Source organism: Haplochromis burtoni, unplaced genomic scaffold, assembly GCF_018398535.1.
Source record: "Haplochromis burtoni strain Fernald_Lab_line unplaced genomic scaffold, NCSU_Asbu1 Contig_594, whole genome shotgun sequence".
Lineage (NCBI taxonomy): Eukaryota > Metazoa > Chordata > Actinopteri > Cichliformes > Cichlidae > Haplochromis > Haplochromis burtoni.
This window is the reverse complement of record NW_024582955.1, coordinates 1718-20827: the sequence shown is the minus strand read 5'-3', so window position 1 is coordinate 20827 and position 19110 is coordinate 1718. Positions and strand designations below refer to the sequence as shown.

At 47.3% G+C, this 19110-nt stretch overlaps 1 protein-coding gene across 3 annotated transcripts; it reads left to right on the top strand.

The window, feature by feature from the left end:
• Positions 1-246: 246 nt before the first annotated feature.
• On the top strand, positions 247-16827 carry a1cf (apobec1 complementation factor). Of its 3 annotated transcripts, none has more exons than XM_005948475.2 (13): positions 247-379; positions 6062-6212; positions 6300-6434; positions 6524-6654; positions 7804-8042; positions 9477-9641; positions 9822-9919; positions 10074-10211; positions 10700-10844; positions 11961-12175; positions 14569-14705; positions 14794-14948; positions 15358-16827. In XM_005948475.2, the coding sequence occupies exons 2-13, from the start codon at positions 6111-6113 to the stop codon at positions 15510-15512; spliced, it is 1815 nt and encodes a 604-aa protein (XP_005948537.1). In that variant the 5' UTR covers positions 247-379; positions 6062-6110; the 3' UTR covers positions 15513-16827. The 3 variants fall into 3 exon arrangements, with proteins under 3 accessions (XP_005948537.1, XP_005948536.1, XP_014185134.1); XM_005948474.2 differs by having other exon boundaries at positions 11937-12175; XM_014329648.2 differs by having other exon boundaries at positions 11937-12175; positions 14794-14958; positions 15358-15470.
• Positions 16828-19110: the final 2283 nt, after the last annotated feature.

The following is a 19110-nucleotide window of genomic DNA, read 5'->3' as shown; positions in this document are numbered from 1 at the left end:
TGGAGCCGAGGTCTGAGTCAGAACCAGGACCAGGTTTTAGGCCCTGGGTTAAAAACCTGACCACATGTTTGTGTGCTGTGAAGAGACATTTGCAGGACACTCCACAAGTATGTGTGTGTGTGTGTCTGTATTTGCATGCATGTGTGTGTGTCTCCACAGATAGCAGCGGGTTAAACATTAACGCTGGGCAGCTTGTAAAGCTAACACGAAGACAGTGAACCTTTGGAGTTTGATATGATGTGATCACACACACACACACAAACGCACACACACACACACACACTCACACACAGAGGCCCCTGATGACACGTGAACACACACTCGGCGCTCAGAATGACACAGCTCTGATCGGAGGGAGGTGATCTCTGAAATTGCTCAGGTGAGTTTTTGTCTCTCTTTCATGCAAATAAAGTTTTTTAGGTTTGAATTTTATATTTTAAATACAGAGAGAGAGAGAGAAAGTGTGAACAGGTAAAGTGAGGGTCGTTCTTCCTCTCTTCTTCGCTGGTGTCTGGTGAACAGTAGCTGTCACAGAGGCTAAAAGCAGCTAGCTGAGCAAACAGGCCGGCCGGGGTTAATGGGTGTTTTAATGGAGAGAGCGAGAGTGCTAAGTAAATGTCTCCCTACTGCTGTGTGAAAAAAGAGAGAATGTGAGCAAGTGTCTCTCGACCCATAAAAACACCTGAAATTTAATTCCAAATGTGCGAGCGGAGCCGACAGAGCAGCAGCTTTTTGCCGCTGTGCAGCCGAGTTTATATTTATTTTGAAACATCAGAAATAAACACAAACAAGCACAGAGTCGAGTTTCTGTCTGCGTTGGATTTCAAGGTTAAAAAGAAAAGACTCCTGCTCCGTGAAGTCCCACATTTATACAGAAAAAGCTTAAAGTAAAATATTTACTACTCAGTTTAATCCAAACAGAAGCTGAACTGTAACTTATTATTATTATAATCCAGTAATTAATCAGGAGCTAGAGCCACATTTAGTCAGAGTTTAATTTTTTTTGATTTTGTAATTGACTGTGTATAAAGATGGAAACTGCTGCAGCGCATTAAACCTGCATTGCTCCTAATGCCCAGCAGGGGGCGACTCCTCTAAACTCTGACTGTATAGAAGTCTATGAGAAAATGAGCGTCCTGCTCAGCTGATCTGGGTTCAGTCAGTACTTTCAGGTCAGACTGAAGAAAACAGGAAGTGTATTTTAGAGTATTTTTCGATTTTGGTCCCGTCAGAGTCCGAGTGGAACAGGAAGGAGGAGGGCGGGGCTACCTGTGACCGGTAGATCCACCTGTCACTCATCAACTCCTCCAGTTTCAAAACAGGAAAATACTCCGTCTGTAAAGTCAGCCATCGGGAATCAGCAGCGAGTAGTTATTCATTTCACTTTGAAGGTCACCAGGACATTAAAAAGATCTGAGTGGAAACGAGCGAGGTGCTCATCAGGATCCAATCAGGACGTAGTGCTGGCGTCTAAACTTCTCTTTACTTAAATGTGATCTTTAAGACCAGAGTAGGAATATTTTATGTGATTATTACCTTTGAAATCGATTTTTATCCACAGATTAAATTCAGTTATTGTTCACAAAGTCAGAACATTTGACCTCTGACGTCACACATCACTGAAATGTTTACAGGAAAATGACGCCTACCTTCATAAACTCAGTGCAGTGCTTCACCCAGGTCACTGCTTGGACTTTTAATTTGAAGACAGACAGGAAACACAGTCTAAGAGCGAGCTGCGGCGTTTAACAGGACAGGAAGTAGTTTGTTTTCATCCAGTGCTGCGGTCAGCTGGAAAAAAACATCTTATGTTCCTGGTGTTTATCACAGCTGCAGCTGTGTGACCCACACTGGAGTTAGGGTCAAAGGTCAACTTTTCAGAACAGAGCATAAACACTGCAGCTTGTTTGCTGCCTCAAACACACACCGTGGTCTTCAACGGGTCACCTGTGCAGATGTGACTGCGCAAATGTAACTGTGCAGATGTGACTGTGCAGATGTGCAGACGCAGATTTGCAGATGTGACTGTGCAGATGTACTGTGCAGATGTGACTGTGCAGATGTGCAGACGCAGATTTGCAGATGTGACTGTGCAGATGTGACTGTGCAGATGTGACTGTGCAGATGTGCAGACGCAGATTTGCAGATGTGACTGTGCAGATGTGACTGTGCAGATGTGACTGTGCAGATGTGCAGACAGATTTGCAGATGTGACTGTGCAGATGTGACTGTGCAATGTGTTGTGCAGATGTGCAGACAGATTTGCAGATGTGACTGTGCAGATGTGACTGTGCAAATGTGACTGTGCAGATGTGCAGACTGCAGATTTGCAGATGTGACTGTGCAGATGTGACTGTGCAGATGTGCAGACGCAGATTTGCAGATGTGACTGTGCAGATGTGACTGTGCAGATGTGCAGACGCAGATTTGCAGATGTGACTGTGCAGATGTGACTGTGCAGATGTGACTGTGCAGATGTGAGACGCATTTGCAGATGTGAATGTGCAGATGTGACTGTGCAGATGTGACTGTGCAGATGTGACTGATGCAGATTTGCAGATGTGACTGTGCAGATGTGACTGTGCAGATTTGACTGTGCAATGTGACTGTGCAGATGTGCAGACGCATTTGCAGATGTGACTGTGCAGATGTGACTGTGCAGATGTGTAGACGCAGATTTGCAGATGTGACTGTGCAGATGTGGTTGTGCAGATGTGCAGACACAGATTTGCAGATGTACTGTGCAGATGTGACTGTGCAGATGTGCAGACGCAGATTTGCAGATGTGACTGTGCAGATGTGACTGTGCAGACGTGGCTGTAGTGGTTGAAACGTGGGGAAAGGTTAACCAGCGCAGCAGCAGAGATTACTCTGAGAGCGAGCTGCAGCTCACACAGGCTGATAAGGCAGATTTGCTGAAAGGCATGCTGGGATTTGTAGGAGAAGATGGAGGTCATGACTGGGGCTGTAAGTCTTTCATTTATTCTTTCATCATTTTGAACAACATTACATTTTAATTTAGGCAAATTTTTTTACCTTTAACTGATACTTTATTGGTATTTATATTAATATGTCATATTTTTACACAGTTGTTATAAATGTATACACATATTTAATTATAGGTTACATTATATTTTAAGACAATTTAGACAATTTAACCCCTAATTTTTTTTTTATTGAATCCATGTATTTTGACATTATTTTGATCTTCTACCCTGAAATTTGAACTTCCACATGAATGTTGAACGATTTCAATATAAAATGTTTTGATATCATATCACAGAACGCATGCTTGTGTTATTTTTGGTCTCATTCTGTCAGGATGTATTTATAAAGATGCAACACACCAGCTTACCTGATCATGACTGCGATGCATCGTGTAACTCATTCTGACTGGCTGAAGTTTTAAGTAATGAAGGTTTTATGGAGCCTGTCGTTAAGTTCTGGGCGCTGATGGGCTTCCATACTCACAGCTGTGGCCTCTGCTCTCTCTGTCTGACTGGATAAAAATTAAAACGTGTTTTTTGATTGAAAAACTGAAAATGTCAACAGATTCATGACCAGCTGAAGAAACGCAGATCTTTTTAGGCATCAGCTCTGTTTGCCAGCCAAACGCCCCTCTGTCAGCCGTGCTGATTGGTGGATCTCAGCAGCAGGTGACTGAGTCCAGCTGATGTTTTTCCACGCGCTGACTCTCAGCTCACCCTAAACTTCCTTGTGTGTTCACAGAGCTCCCAGACACAATCGGACGAACACTGAGCGTGACTCCCACCAACAGCTGATGTCCAGTACGAGTTGTTCTGTGCTTAAAGAGCTTTGATTTTCAGGAGTTTGGGACCCAGAGCTGGGGAGCGCTCTGAGGTCACAGCCCCCGTCAAAGAGCAGAGCACACACAGGCAACGCCCAAACTGGAGGGCAGTTTGATAAAGGCCGGGGACAGAGCCACCCCTCCTGCAGAGGAGAGGGCGTCTCTGTGCTCGTGTCTGTCTCTCCTCTTTTTAATGAAACTCTTTTGTGGTCAGCTTTTTATCACCGTTATTCTGATGCAGCGTGAGACTTTGAGCTGTCGTAGAAACAAGAGAACACAAATATTTTAGAAATTTGTCTTACACTGTGGCCTCTGTCAGTGCACCCGGGGCAGCTGTGGCTACAGTGTACCTGCCATCACCGGTGAGTGAATGGGTGGATGACTGAATGTAGTGTAACACGCTTTGGGGTCCATAGGGACTAAGTGCTATACGAATACAGGCCATTTACCATTTGTCAAAAACCTGTTAAAAACGTACATTTATATTAACGGGCAAACAGGACGTTGACCACGAAAACTAAAACTGCGATTCTGAATAAAAATAATAACAACAATGATCATATGTTACTATTGAAAATAGCACAGTGATTAAAGCGCACACTCGAGGATTAACTGTAATAATTTATGAACCTGACACTGGTGTCATAAATGTACTGAGCGCTGTAGCTGCAGCAGCCGAGGATCAGGACTTTAACAGCGACCTGACCTCTGACCCCTGCTGTGGACCGATCACCCCAGACGTTCTCTTTTTGGTGGCTTCTTGCTGTCATGTGATGGCGATTGTCTCAATGTGAACTTTCATTGGGGACAGTTTAACCCTGGTCCTCCATCTTTCTGTGCTCATGTGTTTACATCTCCACCTGTCAGCTAGCCTAGCTTCACTAACCCTCCAACCTCGCTGCTGTTTAGTTTTCAGTCTGTGTTTCTGTCCCAGGTTCTTCAGTCAGAACGTGGAGTATCACCTTTACATGGAAACTAGCAAGCTAACTTCCAGCTAACTGCTAACTGAGCTATATTGTTTTTGTTTGGACGTTAAACCTTATTGCACCACCTGCGAGAATATCCTCTCTGCACTTTGGACTCTCAGTGATGCTTCTGGGTTTATTTGATCGTGAACTTAAAGAGGATCAGAATCTGGAGGTGGTTAAGGAAGTCCGACTTATCATGTAGCTGGCTCACGAGGTCCACATGCTTGACAGTGCAGCTGTGCAATCATGAGATGCCCGCGAGCATGAGCGTGTCAGATTGAACGGATGGCGGCGCATTGTAACGCGCTGGTTCAAACATCGTTTTGAACCTAAACTCCAAACGCTCTTATTGTTCCCATATTTCCACGACAGCGACAGATGTTCTTGTGCTTGGAAATATCTAAATGACATGTAGTCATTACTGATGAGTGGCTGAACGTTCTAGGTCTTCATAGTAAAGGGGCATTCTTCCTCCCTGCTGTCGCCAGCATCATCATAAACCCAGCAGCATCAGCCAAAGTCCACAAGGTCGTTCTCTGTCTCTACATCATCGGCTGACTGTGTGCTGTCCTGTGGTTCCTGTAAATAAAGAGACAGATACACAGAACAACTGTTTGTTTTTGCCTTCATCTCATTCCCAAACTGGGAGGACTGGGACCATTTTCTGGCCCAGGCTGTGGTTAGAGTGTTCAGGTTTGAGGTTCGTTAGAGAGGAGTGTGTGATTCATTCATGAAACACAGGATTTATAAATGTGCTGGCTTCACATTTGAAGCCTCGCATGTTTCCTCTCAGTGTTACAGTGAGACGGGCTTCCAGCCTGCAGCTTTCCACAGTCTCTGTCAATGATTACCGAGCAGACCTTGACCTCGCTGCAGCGCTCTTCAAAACACGACTCGTGTATGCCGTTCAGACCAGCAGGTCCTCCTCGACTGCTGTTCGACCACGTCAGTGACAAAAGCTGCTGAAACCACCCAGCGTTTCCCCCGTCAGCGTCCGCACGTAAATGCATCTAAAGCAGCTTGGTTTAGATGTGCAGAGGTCCAGCTCAGGGACTCAGTGAGTCCGGTCACTTTCAGTGTGGAATAAAACCATCAGCACGACATCAAATGAACATTTAACGTCCCTCAAACATGTTACGGTCTGAAGCTTGCAGTGATTTGCATTCAAACAGGTGTGACTGTATTGTGTGCAAAACTCCGGCACATTATTGGATGACACGTGCAGGTGGACAGGTTCACAGCTGTTTGCATTCATAATAACACCTTTGCTGTTATTGTCTTCCAGTGAGCACCGCTAATTTCCCTGATTTACATATCGCTGTCAATCACACCCAATGGATTCCAATCAGAAAGCAAGCGGGGACGGACTGGCGGGGACGCAGAAGGAGGCGGCGCTTCGTTCACTCATGCAGCGAACCGGATACCAGCTGCGCCAGGTACGTGGACCCTCAGACCCAGGAGACAGCAGCACGTGTCTGTTACTGCTCCTGAATGCTTTTCATGTTTTCCTGCTGGCGCTTCAGGAGAACGGTCAGCGGCGGTACGGCGGCCCGCCTCCAGGCTGGGACGACCCCCCACCAGAGAGGGGCAGCGAGATCTTTGTGGGGAAACTGCCGAGAGATCTGTTTGAAGATGAGCTGGTTCCGCTGTGTGAGAAGGTCAGAGAACCACGGTTAAGGATGCGGTCACTGTGATCTATCTGGGGGTGTTGTTTCATCTGTGGGTGCTTCCCTCTCCATCTCTTCAGTTTGGAAAGATCTACGAGGTGAGGATGATGATGGACTTCAACGGGAACAACAGAGGTTACGCCTTTGTCACCTTCAGCAACAAACAGGAGGCCAGGGCTGCCATGAAGCAGCTCAACAACTATGAGATTAGGTGATCCCTCTTTTATCTTCATTTGTACTGAATAATGACAGGATAACTGAGCTCTCAGAAACACATCGGCAGGCTTCAGGTCTACTTTCTTTCAGTCACTGTCAAAGAAATGTTAGAGTTATTTTTCTAGTAACAGTTCACAACTGCAAACATAATGGAGCAGCAAACTAAGAAGCACTGAGTACCCAAACAACCTGACCAGCAGGCATCTTTAATGTGAGCACCTTCTCCTGAATGTGGAGCACAGGTGGTTCAAGAGTCATGCCTCACCTGACTTCAGCTCATATAAGTCTTTAGTTACAACAGCCAGAGTCAAACCAGTCAGGCGACTAGTCAAACCTGGGAGTCCAGCCTGGTTCTGATTCCTCATTGGTGACTGCCTTGTTGAGAGAATCATTAATTAACGTCGGTACAGACTAGCAGTACCCACCTACCATCACCCTACCAGCCGGCCATCCCCCTACAGCAAGGGTGGGGAACCCCAAGGGTTGGTGTCCTGCCAGTTTTAGATCTCACCGTGGGTCAACAGACCTGAATCACATGATTAGTTCATGACCAGGCCTCTGGAGAACTTCGAGACATGCTGAGGAGCTCATTTAACCATTTAAATCAGCTGTGTTGGATCAAGGACGCATCTAAAACCTGCAGGACCCCGGAGTTCCCCACCCCTGACCTGCAGCCTATCAACTGACCAACTAACCTTCTATGACCCACTAACCAAACACCCAACCCTACGACCTTTAACCCTGCCAGTGACGTAACGCAAATTATTCTACCAATCCACCAGAAACACCCAAACTACGTAATGGTCCAGACGAGAGGAAACCAGAGCAGATACAAGTCCAAAATTCAAATGTTCATGACAAGTCAGCCGATAAAGTGAACAGGCAGGAAGCAGGAGAGCGAGGAGAGCTTCTTTATCTCAAAATAGACTGGGAGCATTACACCGGGGAAACAGATGGTGCAGGTACTCGAGTGCTTTTAACACAAAAAAGCCCCTTAACAAATAAACCCAAAGTCTTGGGTTGTGGTCACAGTCCAGTACAAACATAGAAACACCCAAGTGCCAATCAGCAAAGACCTAACAAAGCAACCTTAGCCAGCTGGGTTCCCGTTTGAGCTTGAACCAAATCTTTCTCTGGCCCACAGGAACGGACGCCTCCTCGGCGTTTGTGCCAGCGTCGATAACTGCCGCCTCTTTGTTGGCGGGATTCCAAAAACCAAGAAGCGAGAGGAGATCCTGTCAGAGATGAAGAAGGTCACCGACGGCGTCGTCGATGTCATCGTGTACCCCAGCGCCGCCGACAAATCCAAGAACAGAGGCTTTGCTTTTGTCGAGTATGAGAGCCACCGAGCAGCTGCCATGGCCCGCCGCAAACTGCTGCCAGGTACCAAACCAAACTCAAACTTAGCTAATGTACAGTTATAATTCCCGCTCTGACTTCAGGAACGATTCACTGAAGAACAAAAATAAGATGTTTTCAAAGGATCTGCTAAAACGGGTTCAGTTATCCCCTAAAACTTGAAGGCTCTGTTGATCAGCTGGTGCCAACTTCCTGTGGTGCTGGAGACACTGAGCAGCTGCAGCTGCAGTGGTTTAGCTAACAAATCCTTGACACCGGCAGTGGGCAGTTAATTTTCCTTAGGCGGCCACATGAGGGCCTCATCAATAAATTTATAATTTATAGTTCAGCTGTAGCTCTCCACCCGGCTTCACACTGTCTAATACCTCGTAAAGTAAACCTAACATAATAAAAAATGCCAAAGTCTCTTTTTGGCTGGCTGTAAGGCTGCATTATCACTGGCCAATCACAGCCTGTGACACAATGTCCAATAGAAGAAGAGCTTGGATGGGCTTAATGATAAGATAACTGCTGTATGAGTAATGTGAATGTGAGTTTCAGATAGACCCATAAATATACCCAAAGCTGTTGGTTTGTTACACTATGTGATTCTCCTGGAGTCTAAAGCTGAAAGTGTCAGAGATAAGATACAGAAACAGCTTTACTGCTTCTCCACAGGAAGATCAGGCTCATTGTGCAGCATTAAGTCTGATCAGGCGGGTGGAAAGCCACGACACCGTGCCTCTGAAATCTGGCGTCCAATAGCGTCCAATCATCACTGAGTCCTGCTGAAGTTAAAGAGCGTCTGCCTCGTTAGCATCTTACTTGGTTTCTGACCCTGAACCCAACACCACAAACATCACCAGCACGTCCAGAGGACAATTACACACTCTAGTAATATTAGAAAAATAAAGCCAGCATGTTCCTCTGACGTCCAGCAGAGGCAGCAGTGAGTCAGTCCCATAGACTCTCATGTTAAACCTTTACAGCAGAAATAAATGTCTTTACAACCTGTTTGGTCTTTATAGATAATTTCCCATTCATAACATCTGTTTACATAACTCATCTATTTAAATTGCATTAAGGCTTAAACTTTACCTTTTAGGGGCGTGGCCTCTTTGAGTGACAGATGGATGGTTACACAGGTGGCTATAGCTGCTAGCTGTCTGCCAGCTTCACCTGAACTGCTCCTCTGGACTGTGTTTGTGCTGTTGGAGCCTTCTGGAGCATTTTCATTGACATTATGTGACCAATAACATGGCTGCTGTGAGGTCACTGTACTGTCCAAGATGTCTGAGCTCAGTTTGAGAGGATTTATTTGGATGTTACTGATCAGCAGTAATTAACAGGTATAGCAGTAATTAGCTCCTCCTTCTCAGCTGAGGGGGAGTGGCTTCAGACCAGCAGTTTACAAGTCGAGGATCACAAAGAGAACGATCCCTGCCAGACTTGATCACGAGTCTCCGTCTTCTTTCTTAGGTCGTATCCAGCTGTGGGGTCACGCCATCGCTGTGGACTGGGCGGAGCCTGAGGTGGAGGTTGACGAGGATACCATGGCAACAGTGAAGATTCTGTATGTGAGGAACCTGATGCTGCAGACGACAGAGGAGACCATCGAGAAGGAGTTCAACAGCCTGAAGCCAGGTTCGATCAAAGCTCTGATTGTCCCTGAATGCGTCTTGTTGTTGCTCGTTTTGTAACTGAACTGCAGATTTTGAAAGACAAACTTTTAAAAGTAATATTTGAAGTATTTTGTATTTGAGGACAAGTGTCTGCAGAAAGAAATTTGGTTTTAGAAAAGTACTTTTTGTATTTGTGCTGCAGGCGCAGTGGAGCGAGTGAAGAAGATCAGAGACTACGCCTTCGTCCATTTCACTCAGAGAGAGGACGCCATCAACGCCATGAAAGCGCTCAACGGGAAGGTCAGCAAGGCCCGACATTTAGTTCTTCCTCTGTTTTCACTAATCAAAATCCGTTTTGATTACGCTTGTTATGCTGTAATCAGTGGACACCTGTGTGTTAACCGTGAGGAGAAGGTTTCTGAAAGCCTCAAAGACTGACCAGGATCTCCTGCAGGTGGTGGACGGCTCTCCCATCGAGGTGACGCTGGCTAAGCCGGTGGACAAAGACAGCTACGTTCGCTACACCAGAGGGACGGGAGGCCGAGGAGGCTCTCTGCTACAGACCGACTACACCTCCTACACGCTGGGACAGGTGAGTTATTGACGAATGTCATGTGACACAATGTTTGACCAACAGGAAGCCAACAGGCACTCTGAGTTATTCCTCCTTTCAGGGCAGCTTTCAATGATCCACAGCTCAAAATAATCCTTCTGTAGCTGATACTGAGCCTCGGTGCAGCCCCTCACTTCATTTGCTGTCTGAAACAAGCTATTTTAGCTCCTCCCCCTTTAAGACAATTTCCTTCTGACTGGCTGTCACTCACAAACAGAATGGTTGAACAGCAGGTGGGTGTGGCTTCCGTGTTCCTGAGATGACCGGACATCTAAGAGTGCTTAGATCAGGGTTACTGAACACAGACTGAGCTCATTATTAGCAGCTTGATGTTTATCGTGAACGACAGCAGATGTGACAGGAAACACTGAAACTGTGAGTGTAGACCTCGTTCTGGTGCTCCAGGAAACTCGTATCTGCTTCCTGTTAAAATGTACAAATACACATCTTTCTCTCTCCTCCTATAGATGTACGACCCTTCGGCGGCGTACCTCGGTGCGCCGGTGTTTTACGCCCCCCAGGCCTACACAGCCATACCAGCTCAGTTCCGCTTCCCAGCGGCCAAAGCTAACGTTGGAGGTCGAGGGCTGATCCGGACGCCGTCGGTCCGAGGTGAGGATGCCCTTAGAGCATGTGTGATCTCTGAATGCCTGCAAAGACAGCTCGCACTCACCTACAGAATAAAAGCACTCTGAGACTGAAGGAGCAGGTAGGCCCTCTGTCAGAACACCTGAACAGCTGCGCTGGGGACAGACTAATGCTTGGTTAACCACAGAGAACACACATGTGAGACACAGAGCTGACTCATAGAAACAAACCAGTCCACATTATTTCTAATGGCGAGCAAGGGGCGACTCTAAAAGGGAAATGAGTCTACTGAGTCCCACTACCATACCCCGCGCTCACCGTGTCACATGACCCCACCTACATCTTTTATACACAGTCTACGAGCTGGAGAGGGTTCATTTCTGAGGAAAAAGCAGAATCCTCCTTGTCAGAGATTAGATGGATCCACAGATTTACTTTAAAATCTTTGTGTTTCTCTGAGTAAAAGCCTCCAGGGCTCAGCTTTGAACCTGCTCTGCCTCTGATAGGCTGCTGTGTTTCAGTGCTTCTGTGTGAGTCTGAGCTCGCTCTGCATCCATCAGCACTTTCAGATTTTAGTTTTATGCTGCAGCGCTTTAAACATAAAAGAAAGCTCCAAATCAAACAGACTTCTGATGGTGAACTGAGAGTTTGTGAAGCCCCTCCCCTGAACACTGACTGTCCAATCACAGATCAGTCAGAGTGAGTCGTCTCAGTGGGCCTCGTCTCAGAGGTAACTCTGCCGCTGTGCGGAGGCTGGAGGCGGGGCCTCAGAAACCATCATTTCACCTGTGTCATGAAGCAGTTCAGCTGAATCACAAACACGTGATGATGTGTGAATGTTTTTCTGAAGCAGGAATCAAAAACAGATCCACGAATCACGAGAAGTTTCTGTCAATTCAGGCTTGAATGAATTTAAATACCTGAAACTCAATCAGACAGGAAACGGTAATCGTCAACGAGCATCAGAAGAAGAAGGGCAGGTGCACTGTTACCGTGGTTACCGTGGTTACCACCGTGGTTATCACTCTGATCAGATAATTGTCTGGCTGTGTGATTCTTCTTACGGCTGATTTCCGGTGATTTGATTGATTTCACTGCCTTTTCGATTTCCTGTAGAAATTTACATGACTGTACCTGTAGGGGCTGCGGGGGTGCGGGGACTGGGTGGGCGGGGCTACCTGGCCTACGCTGCTGGGGGTGGAGCCATGGGGAGAGGCGGTGGTGGCGGTGGTGCCTCCTACGGGCTGAAGGCAGACAAGCAGCAAGAGGAGAAGTTGTATGATCTTCTGCCGGGAATGGAGCTGACCCCGATGACCCCGAACCTGAAGGCCACCGCTGTCAAGCCCGCACCACAGGTAACAGGACACACCTGACCGAGAGGCCTTTAATTGTTGGTGTGGCACAAAAATCCAGAGCACACAACTCATAAAATTCATTCGGTTTTATTTATATATTTATCATAGTGTAAGTATAGACTCGACAGTTATACAGAAAAAACAATCAGACCTGGCGACAGTGACAAGAAAAAACTCCTTTTTAATAGGATGAAACCTCTCAGAGGGGCGGGGCCATCTGAGAGACTGATTTGGGGGTAGGAGACAGAGCACAGACTGGGGTCTCAACTGGTCCCGGCCTGATGTGTCAAATAACCTCACCTGGGCCAGCGTTACCCAGGCCTAAGCACCTGGGCTGAGTCAAAACGAGCCTGGCCTCCTGCAGGGTCACCTCGGTGCTTCCGATAGGCTCCTTGTCCATTAGTTCCCAATTGTATCAACTTGACTCCGATCGACTGGTTTTCCATTACTTTCGAGTACTACCTAATGTACATTGTTGTCATTATACCAACGGGGCCGAACGTCCTGTGGCATAATTGGTATGTGACACGAACGCCACAACAAAGGTGGACGTCGAGGCGATGATGTACCTGCTGCTCGGTCTGAGGCTTTTTCTCACACTCGGGGACCACGGCCTTGTTTTTGGAGACATTTCCCTCATTGCTGGGTTTCAAAAATGGCGGTTTAGATTTTTGTGAACAAGATGCTCTCATGACTCATCAAGTGATGCCACTGACCAGCCAATCGGTGGCATGCAGTCTGATGAGCTCACGTTTTAGTGGCTGCTTGGAACCCCAGCTGAGCAGCTACTACTTTAGTACTATGACCTAATGGAAAAACCTGAAAACTGTGGTGAGTCGATCCAAGTTGATGGAAAAGTGTCCATGCAGTCGGGCTGACCTCAGCCCACAGCTCAGGGTCTGGAGGCAGCGTCCTGTCTGTGGACATCTGGCTTCATCAGGTGCACTGGGTGATCCACAGCTGGAGGAGAAGCCTGAGGCCACAGAGTGCCCACTGGAATCTAAGAATTTCACTCCCCCAAAATAACCCACAGCAGTCAGGTAACTGCATGAAGGGGAAAACTCAGTCAGTCATGTGACCCAGTGAACATGGGCCGCATGATGCCTTCATGGCAGTGCAGTAAATATCACACCTGATGAGAACCTCTGACAGTGAACAGCTGAAACAGCAACCAGGGACGAGGCTCCACCTGGTGGCGATATTCCACATTTACGTTTTCTTTTGTATTCAGTTTTTATTCAGATGGATTGTCAGTGAGGGAGACTAGGATGCATCAGATCAAATTAGATTTGATGTATTCATCTGCAGGAAAAACTAAACCCAGATCAGTCTGACGATACTGAAGCTGTCAGGGTTTATTAAATGCTGCTCATTTAAAACGAAAGGAAGAACAAACCTTTCAAATTAAAACACTAAAATGTACAAAATATATTTTTATATTTGGTCAAACAGACTCTCCTCGTACTTTTATACTTTTAGCTCTCACGCACCATTACTGTGAGTAAATACTGCAGTCTGTCTGTCCTCCTGTCTGTCCTCCCGCCTGTCCTCCTGTCTCTCTGTCCTCCTTCCTGTCCACCCTCCTGCCTGTCCTCCTTCCTGTCCTGTCCTGTTGTCTGACCTCCTGCCTGTCCTCCTGTCTCTCTGTCCTCCTGTCTGTCCGCCCTCCTGCCTGTCCTCCTTCCTGTCCTGTCCTGTTGTCTGACCTCCTGTCTGTCCTCCTGTCTGCCTGTCCTCCTGTCTGTCTGTCCTCCTGTCTCTCTGTCCCTGCCTGCCTGTCCTCCTGTCTCTCTGTCCTCCTGCTTGCCTGTCCTCCTGTCTCTCTGTCCTCCTGCTTCTGTCCTCCTGTCTCTCTGTCCTCCTGCCTGTCCTCCTGCCTGTCCTTCTGTCTGTCCTCCTGCCTGCCTGTCCTCCTGTCTGTCTGTCCTCCTGCCTGCCTGTCCTCCTGTCTCGTCTGTCCTCCTGCCTGCCTGTCCTCCTGTCTCTCTGTCCCCTGCTGCCTGTCCTTCTGTCTGTCCTCCTGCCTGCCTGTCCTTCTGTCTGTCCTCCTGCTGCCTGTCCTCCTGTCTCTCTGTCCTCCTGCTGTCTGTCCTCCTGTCTCTCTGTCCTCCTGTCTGTCCTGCCTGTCCTCTGTCTGTCCTCCTGCCTCTGTCCTCCTGTCTGTCCTCTGCCTGTCTTCTGTCTGTCCTCTGCTCTGTCCTCCTGCCTGTCCTCCTGTCTGTCTGTCCTCCTGTCTCTCTGTCCTCCTGTCTCTCTGTCCTCCTGTCTGTCCTCCTGTCTGTCTGTCCTCCTGCCTGCCTGTCCTCCTGTCTCTCTGTCCTCCTGTCTGTCCTCCTGTCTCTCTGTCCTCCTGTCTCTCTGTCCTCCTGTCTCTCTGTCCTCCTGTCTGTCAGGTCCTGGAGGAGCTCTGTCAGAAGAATAACTGGGGTCAGCCGGTCTATCAGCTGCACTCTGCCATCGGTCCAGACCAGAGACAGCTCTTCCTCTACAAGATCACCATCCCAGCGCTGGCTACTCAGTACCCCAACGTGTAAGCACGTCTCACCTGTCTGATCACCTGCCTGCTGTTCAGCTGGACGCAGCGCTGACTGTCCACCTGTTCACGTATCTCTCGGCAGCCATCCCTTCACCCCTGCTAAGCTGTGCGCGGGCGTAGAAGAGGCTAAAATTCACGCGGCCGAACACACCCTGCAGACGCTCGGCGTGCAGACGGAGGGCGCCACCGATGCCAGCTGTGCGACTGCGGCTGCCGTGGCAGCAGTAGCCTTCCCAGGTATGTGAAGGTCCGTACCCAAAGCCGACTAACGCTTCACTCAACTAACCGCTGACAGACGCTCACCTGCAGGCCCAAACACCACAGACTGTATATAAAAGATGGACATGGCTTCAAAGCCTGCCAGAAGGCGCGAGTGCTGATGACCAGCAGGAGGCGCCTGCTGTGTGATTGTAAGTGAACTCTCTCCTGATGACTTGCAATTTTTCAAAATAAAATGTTCCTCCTCCTGCAGAGGACGAGAGACTTCACTAACCAGGAGGTGACATCACAGCGGCTACGTCCATCTTTTATATACAGCCTATAAAAATGCTGCAGCTAAAAGGCTTCGATGGGATCAGAACAGCTAAAGTTTTGTGCTGCCGTCCTGAAACAGGCGGTGCTGAGCTTGCATTGTGTGTCCCCGCAGGATACACGCTGGCGGGCCCGGCGTCGACGGCGGTCGCCTCCCAGCTGAAGCAGGCCGTATCTCTGGGTCAGGACCTGACTGCCTACACCACCTACGATGGCTACCCCGCCTTCGCTGTGGCGGCTCGCCACACTGACGGATACGGTGTTTTCTAGAGCAGTGGTTTCAGAAGAAGAACGCCCACAGGATGCTTTGATGCTCTTTTCAAACTTCCTGAAAGTACAACATGAAATCTGATTGGCTCGTTATAGATACCAACGCTCAGTCAAACCCAAACAAAAGGAATCGAATGCGCCTTCACGCTAAGGTCCAAACTCTCCAGAACTCGGCGGTTTGAGTCTCGCAGGAAGCCGCGGCCAGAAAACGTCTCAGACTCGTCAGCATCTTCTTCTTTCTTCACGCGTCGCTCTCTGCTCTCCAGCTTCCTGAAATCCGAATCATGGCCGTGGGTTTCCACGGTTTCGTCATTGATTAGGCAGCCCGTGATTGGCTGTGATTGGTCAGTTTGAATTCACGTTTGGATCGTTTTTTTTCCTTGTAGCGTGTTTACAGCATTGAAGTGTAGCTCAGTCATTTTATCGCCATCGCCTTCGTGTCGCTCGGTTTTTTACTGAAAACTTTTGTTTTAAAAATCTGAGACCAGTATTTAAGCTCCTGTTTCAGTTACTTTCAGCCGACATTTTTAAAAAGCTGTGATATGATGCACTTACAATACTGCTGTACTGCTGAAACGTGCTCTCAGTTCATAATCCTCATGATCTCCAGCTAACAGAAGCTGGATCAGAAACGTTGTCCCTGCTGTTGGAGTGAATCTGTGGGTTCCTCTTACTTTGTGGATGTGGAGCTGCTGACTTCGTTCTGGTGTCTCTGAGGCGTTACTCCATAAACACCAGCTGATGCCGTGATGCTCGTCTCGTCGCTCTTTCATTGTTTTTCATCTGTTTTAACCTTTCCTTCCTTCCACTGCCACTAACTAAACCAGGGTTTATTATCTCTGGTTTAGTTAAACACTTGGTTAACTAAAGTTACTAAAGCTGGTTCATGCCTCTAATAAAAGTTTAATGAGTTTCCATGCTTGCTTTGAGGGAGGCGATTGACCTTTGACCTGTCAGGACACGGTGATGTCGTTGATTCGTGTTGACTTTTATTCTTAAATGTTTCTGGAGAGTTTTAATCGACGACACTGAGCTGTGAACACGCTGAAGCAGAGACAGTATTAAAGTGTGTGAAGCACTTAGAGCTTATTTTTATACCGGGAGAAAGAATGAACATCCTCGCTGTGTTTGTACAAACGGATTTTAGTCCTTTTTCTGTAATAATTGACTCAGAAACTGAAACATGGGAAACTGAATCAGCGCTTATCTGTCGAGCTAATTCTTCAGGTTTCTCACATCGTGAAAAGAAACCGCTGCAATAAACTGTTGATTTTTAACAATCATCTCAAAATGAATAAAATAAGATCTGAATAAACAGCAGCCTCCTCATGTCATCTTTGAAAGCTCAGTGAAAACTGAAGAAATGAGAGCAGAGGACAGTGATGGAAGCTGGTTCCACAGAAGAGGGGCCTGGAAACTGAAGGCTCTGCCTCCCATTCTACTTTTAAATACTCTAGGAACAACAAGTAGGCCTGCAGAGCGAGAGCGAAGTGCTCTAATAGGGTGATATGGTCCTACAAGGTCATTCTCTGCATTATTGCAGGGTCCACCTTACAACATAAAGCACAGTGAAGCGACTGTTGTTGTGATTTGATGCTGTTTAATTAAAATTGAATTGTTTTAGCAGAACGACATCATACGGATTAATATTCTCACTGAAAAAGGTGGAGCTGTAGTTCGAGGCTGTGACCACTAGGGGGCTGCAACCAGAGCACATCAGCTGTTTGTGTCTCGTTTGTTATCGGCATGTGTCATGAGCTGCACACAGACAGACTTCACCCAGCAGCGCACTTTGGATCAAACATTTAAAACATTTATTTTCGTTATATTTGTTAAAACGCAGGCAGACGATCAAAGTTTACATCACAGATCAGAAAGAGGCGGGAACATATAACACGAGGAGCATGTATAATTTCTCAGTGATTAATTTTAATTGATTAAGTATTCTGACTGTGAACATGTGACCATCACGGCGTAGGGTGGATCTTCATGCTGACGGCCTTCAGGGAGTGCTTTCACCTTTCCAGGATTTCCACTGCAAAGTTAGGCATGGTGCTATCTTGACAATCCCCCCCATGTGAAGTTTGGCACAGTCCTTGTCAAAGGACCAGGACATGCATCTTTCTGCATGTGAGACATTCATGTGGCTCTGGAGCTGCAGCGGAGAACTTTGATTTATGCTCCATTGAAAGGATGTTCTCCTCAGCCTCACACTTATGGAGCTGTTAGCAGCTACACTGAGAGATGTTTGCTCAGGGGGAGAAGTCAGAACAGACTAAACTCATGGGCTGATCACCTCACAGGTTATTGTGAATGACCACAAACCAACACCTCCTCCAGCTTCTCCAGATCAGACCCCGAGGCCTCCTCAAACCAGCCGTTACGTCCTGAGTCTGTCCAAGGGTCTCCTCCCAGTCAATGTGCCAAAATCGCCTGACCTTGGAGGCATCCATGTCAGCTGCTCCTTCCCATCAGCTGAGCAGAGACACCCACGTTTCTAAGCTGTAGACCCCATTAAAGGCTGGATGGCTGACAATGTCCTCCAACCTCATGAAGGAAAAACTGAAGCATGTGTATGTGCTCCTGACAGATTTGTGCCTAAGATAATGAAAGCTCTTGGTCCCCTTTTGTGAAATCGTCTATCAGGAACTTTGGGGTAACGTTTGACTCCGCCTTACTTTGGATGTTCATGTCAAATCTCTGGTTCAGTCCTGCTTTGATCACTTAAGAAACATTGCTAAATTAAGTCCTGTTGCATCCTCCAGGTACTCACAGGTGGTGCTGTTAATACAGCTGCAGTGGCTCCCCACTGAATTCAGAGTCCATTTAAAGATTCTGGTTCTGACTTTTAGAGCTCTTCATGGACCAGCACCAGCTTACATTATTGAACTTCTACAGCCCTGTGTGAGGTCATGTGATCAGCATACGAGGCTTTTGCCACTGTGACCCACAGAGTGTGGAGCTCTCTCCCTCTGAGCTAAAGGTCTGTGGACTGACTCTCTTTTAAAAAACAAATGAAACTCATCTTTTTGGAATTACGTTTGGTCAACTTTTCTTTTTTGTTGCTCTGGTATTTTTCGTGATCTCTGTCTTGACAGGTCAGATATAAATTTAATTTTACTTTATTTCAGGTGAAGCTGCTCGTATGAGCCCAGAGCTCAGAGTAGGAATGTACAGCGACCACTAAACAGCAGTCGCCTCAAGGCTCTTTATAAGGTCGAGACCCTCCAATAATATCAGAGAGTGCTGCTCTGGTGCTCAGACATCACCCTGACACTCCATGTGGGGCAGCAGCTCGTGAAATAAAAGAAAACTTTACAGCCCGTTTGGATTTCCTCTGTGTGACAGTGTGACTACACCCACACACAATGAGGTGCACTTAGTGCCACCAGCAGGGTGATGATGATGATGAGCTGCACTCTTCAGCTCTTTTCAAAAACAAGAATCTCAAACCAAAAACACAGACGATGATGCAACAACATGATCCTGTCACAGAATCAATACTGGACCTCATCCAATCTGTCACAGGGTCAGAGACTGAAGGGTGTGCACACGTGAGCCCCCTCATATTTCATATTAAACAAATATGTAAGACTGC

Excerpts from the sequence above, each read along its gene's own strand:
- a1cf (XM_005948474.2), top strand. The coding sequence starts at position 6,111 with ATGGATTCCAATCAGAAAGCAAGCGGGGACGGACTGGCGGGGACGCAG. Across the intron at positions 6,213-6,299 it reads CCGGATACCAGCTGCGCCAG|GAGAACGGTCAGCGGCGGTA; the intron begins GTACGTGGACCC and ends CTGGCGCTTCAG. Across the intron at positions 10,212-10,699 it reads CCTCCTACACGCTGGGACAG|ATGTACGACCCTTCGGCGGC; the intron begins GTGAGTTATTGA and ends CTCCTCCTATAG.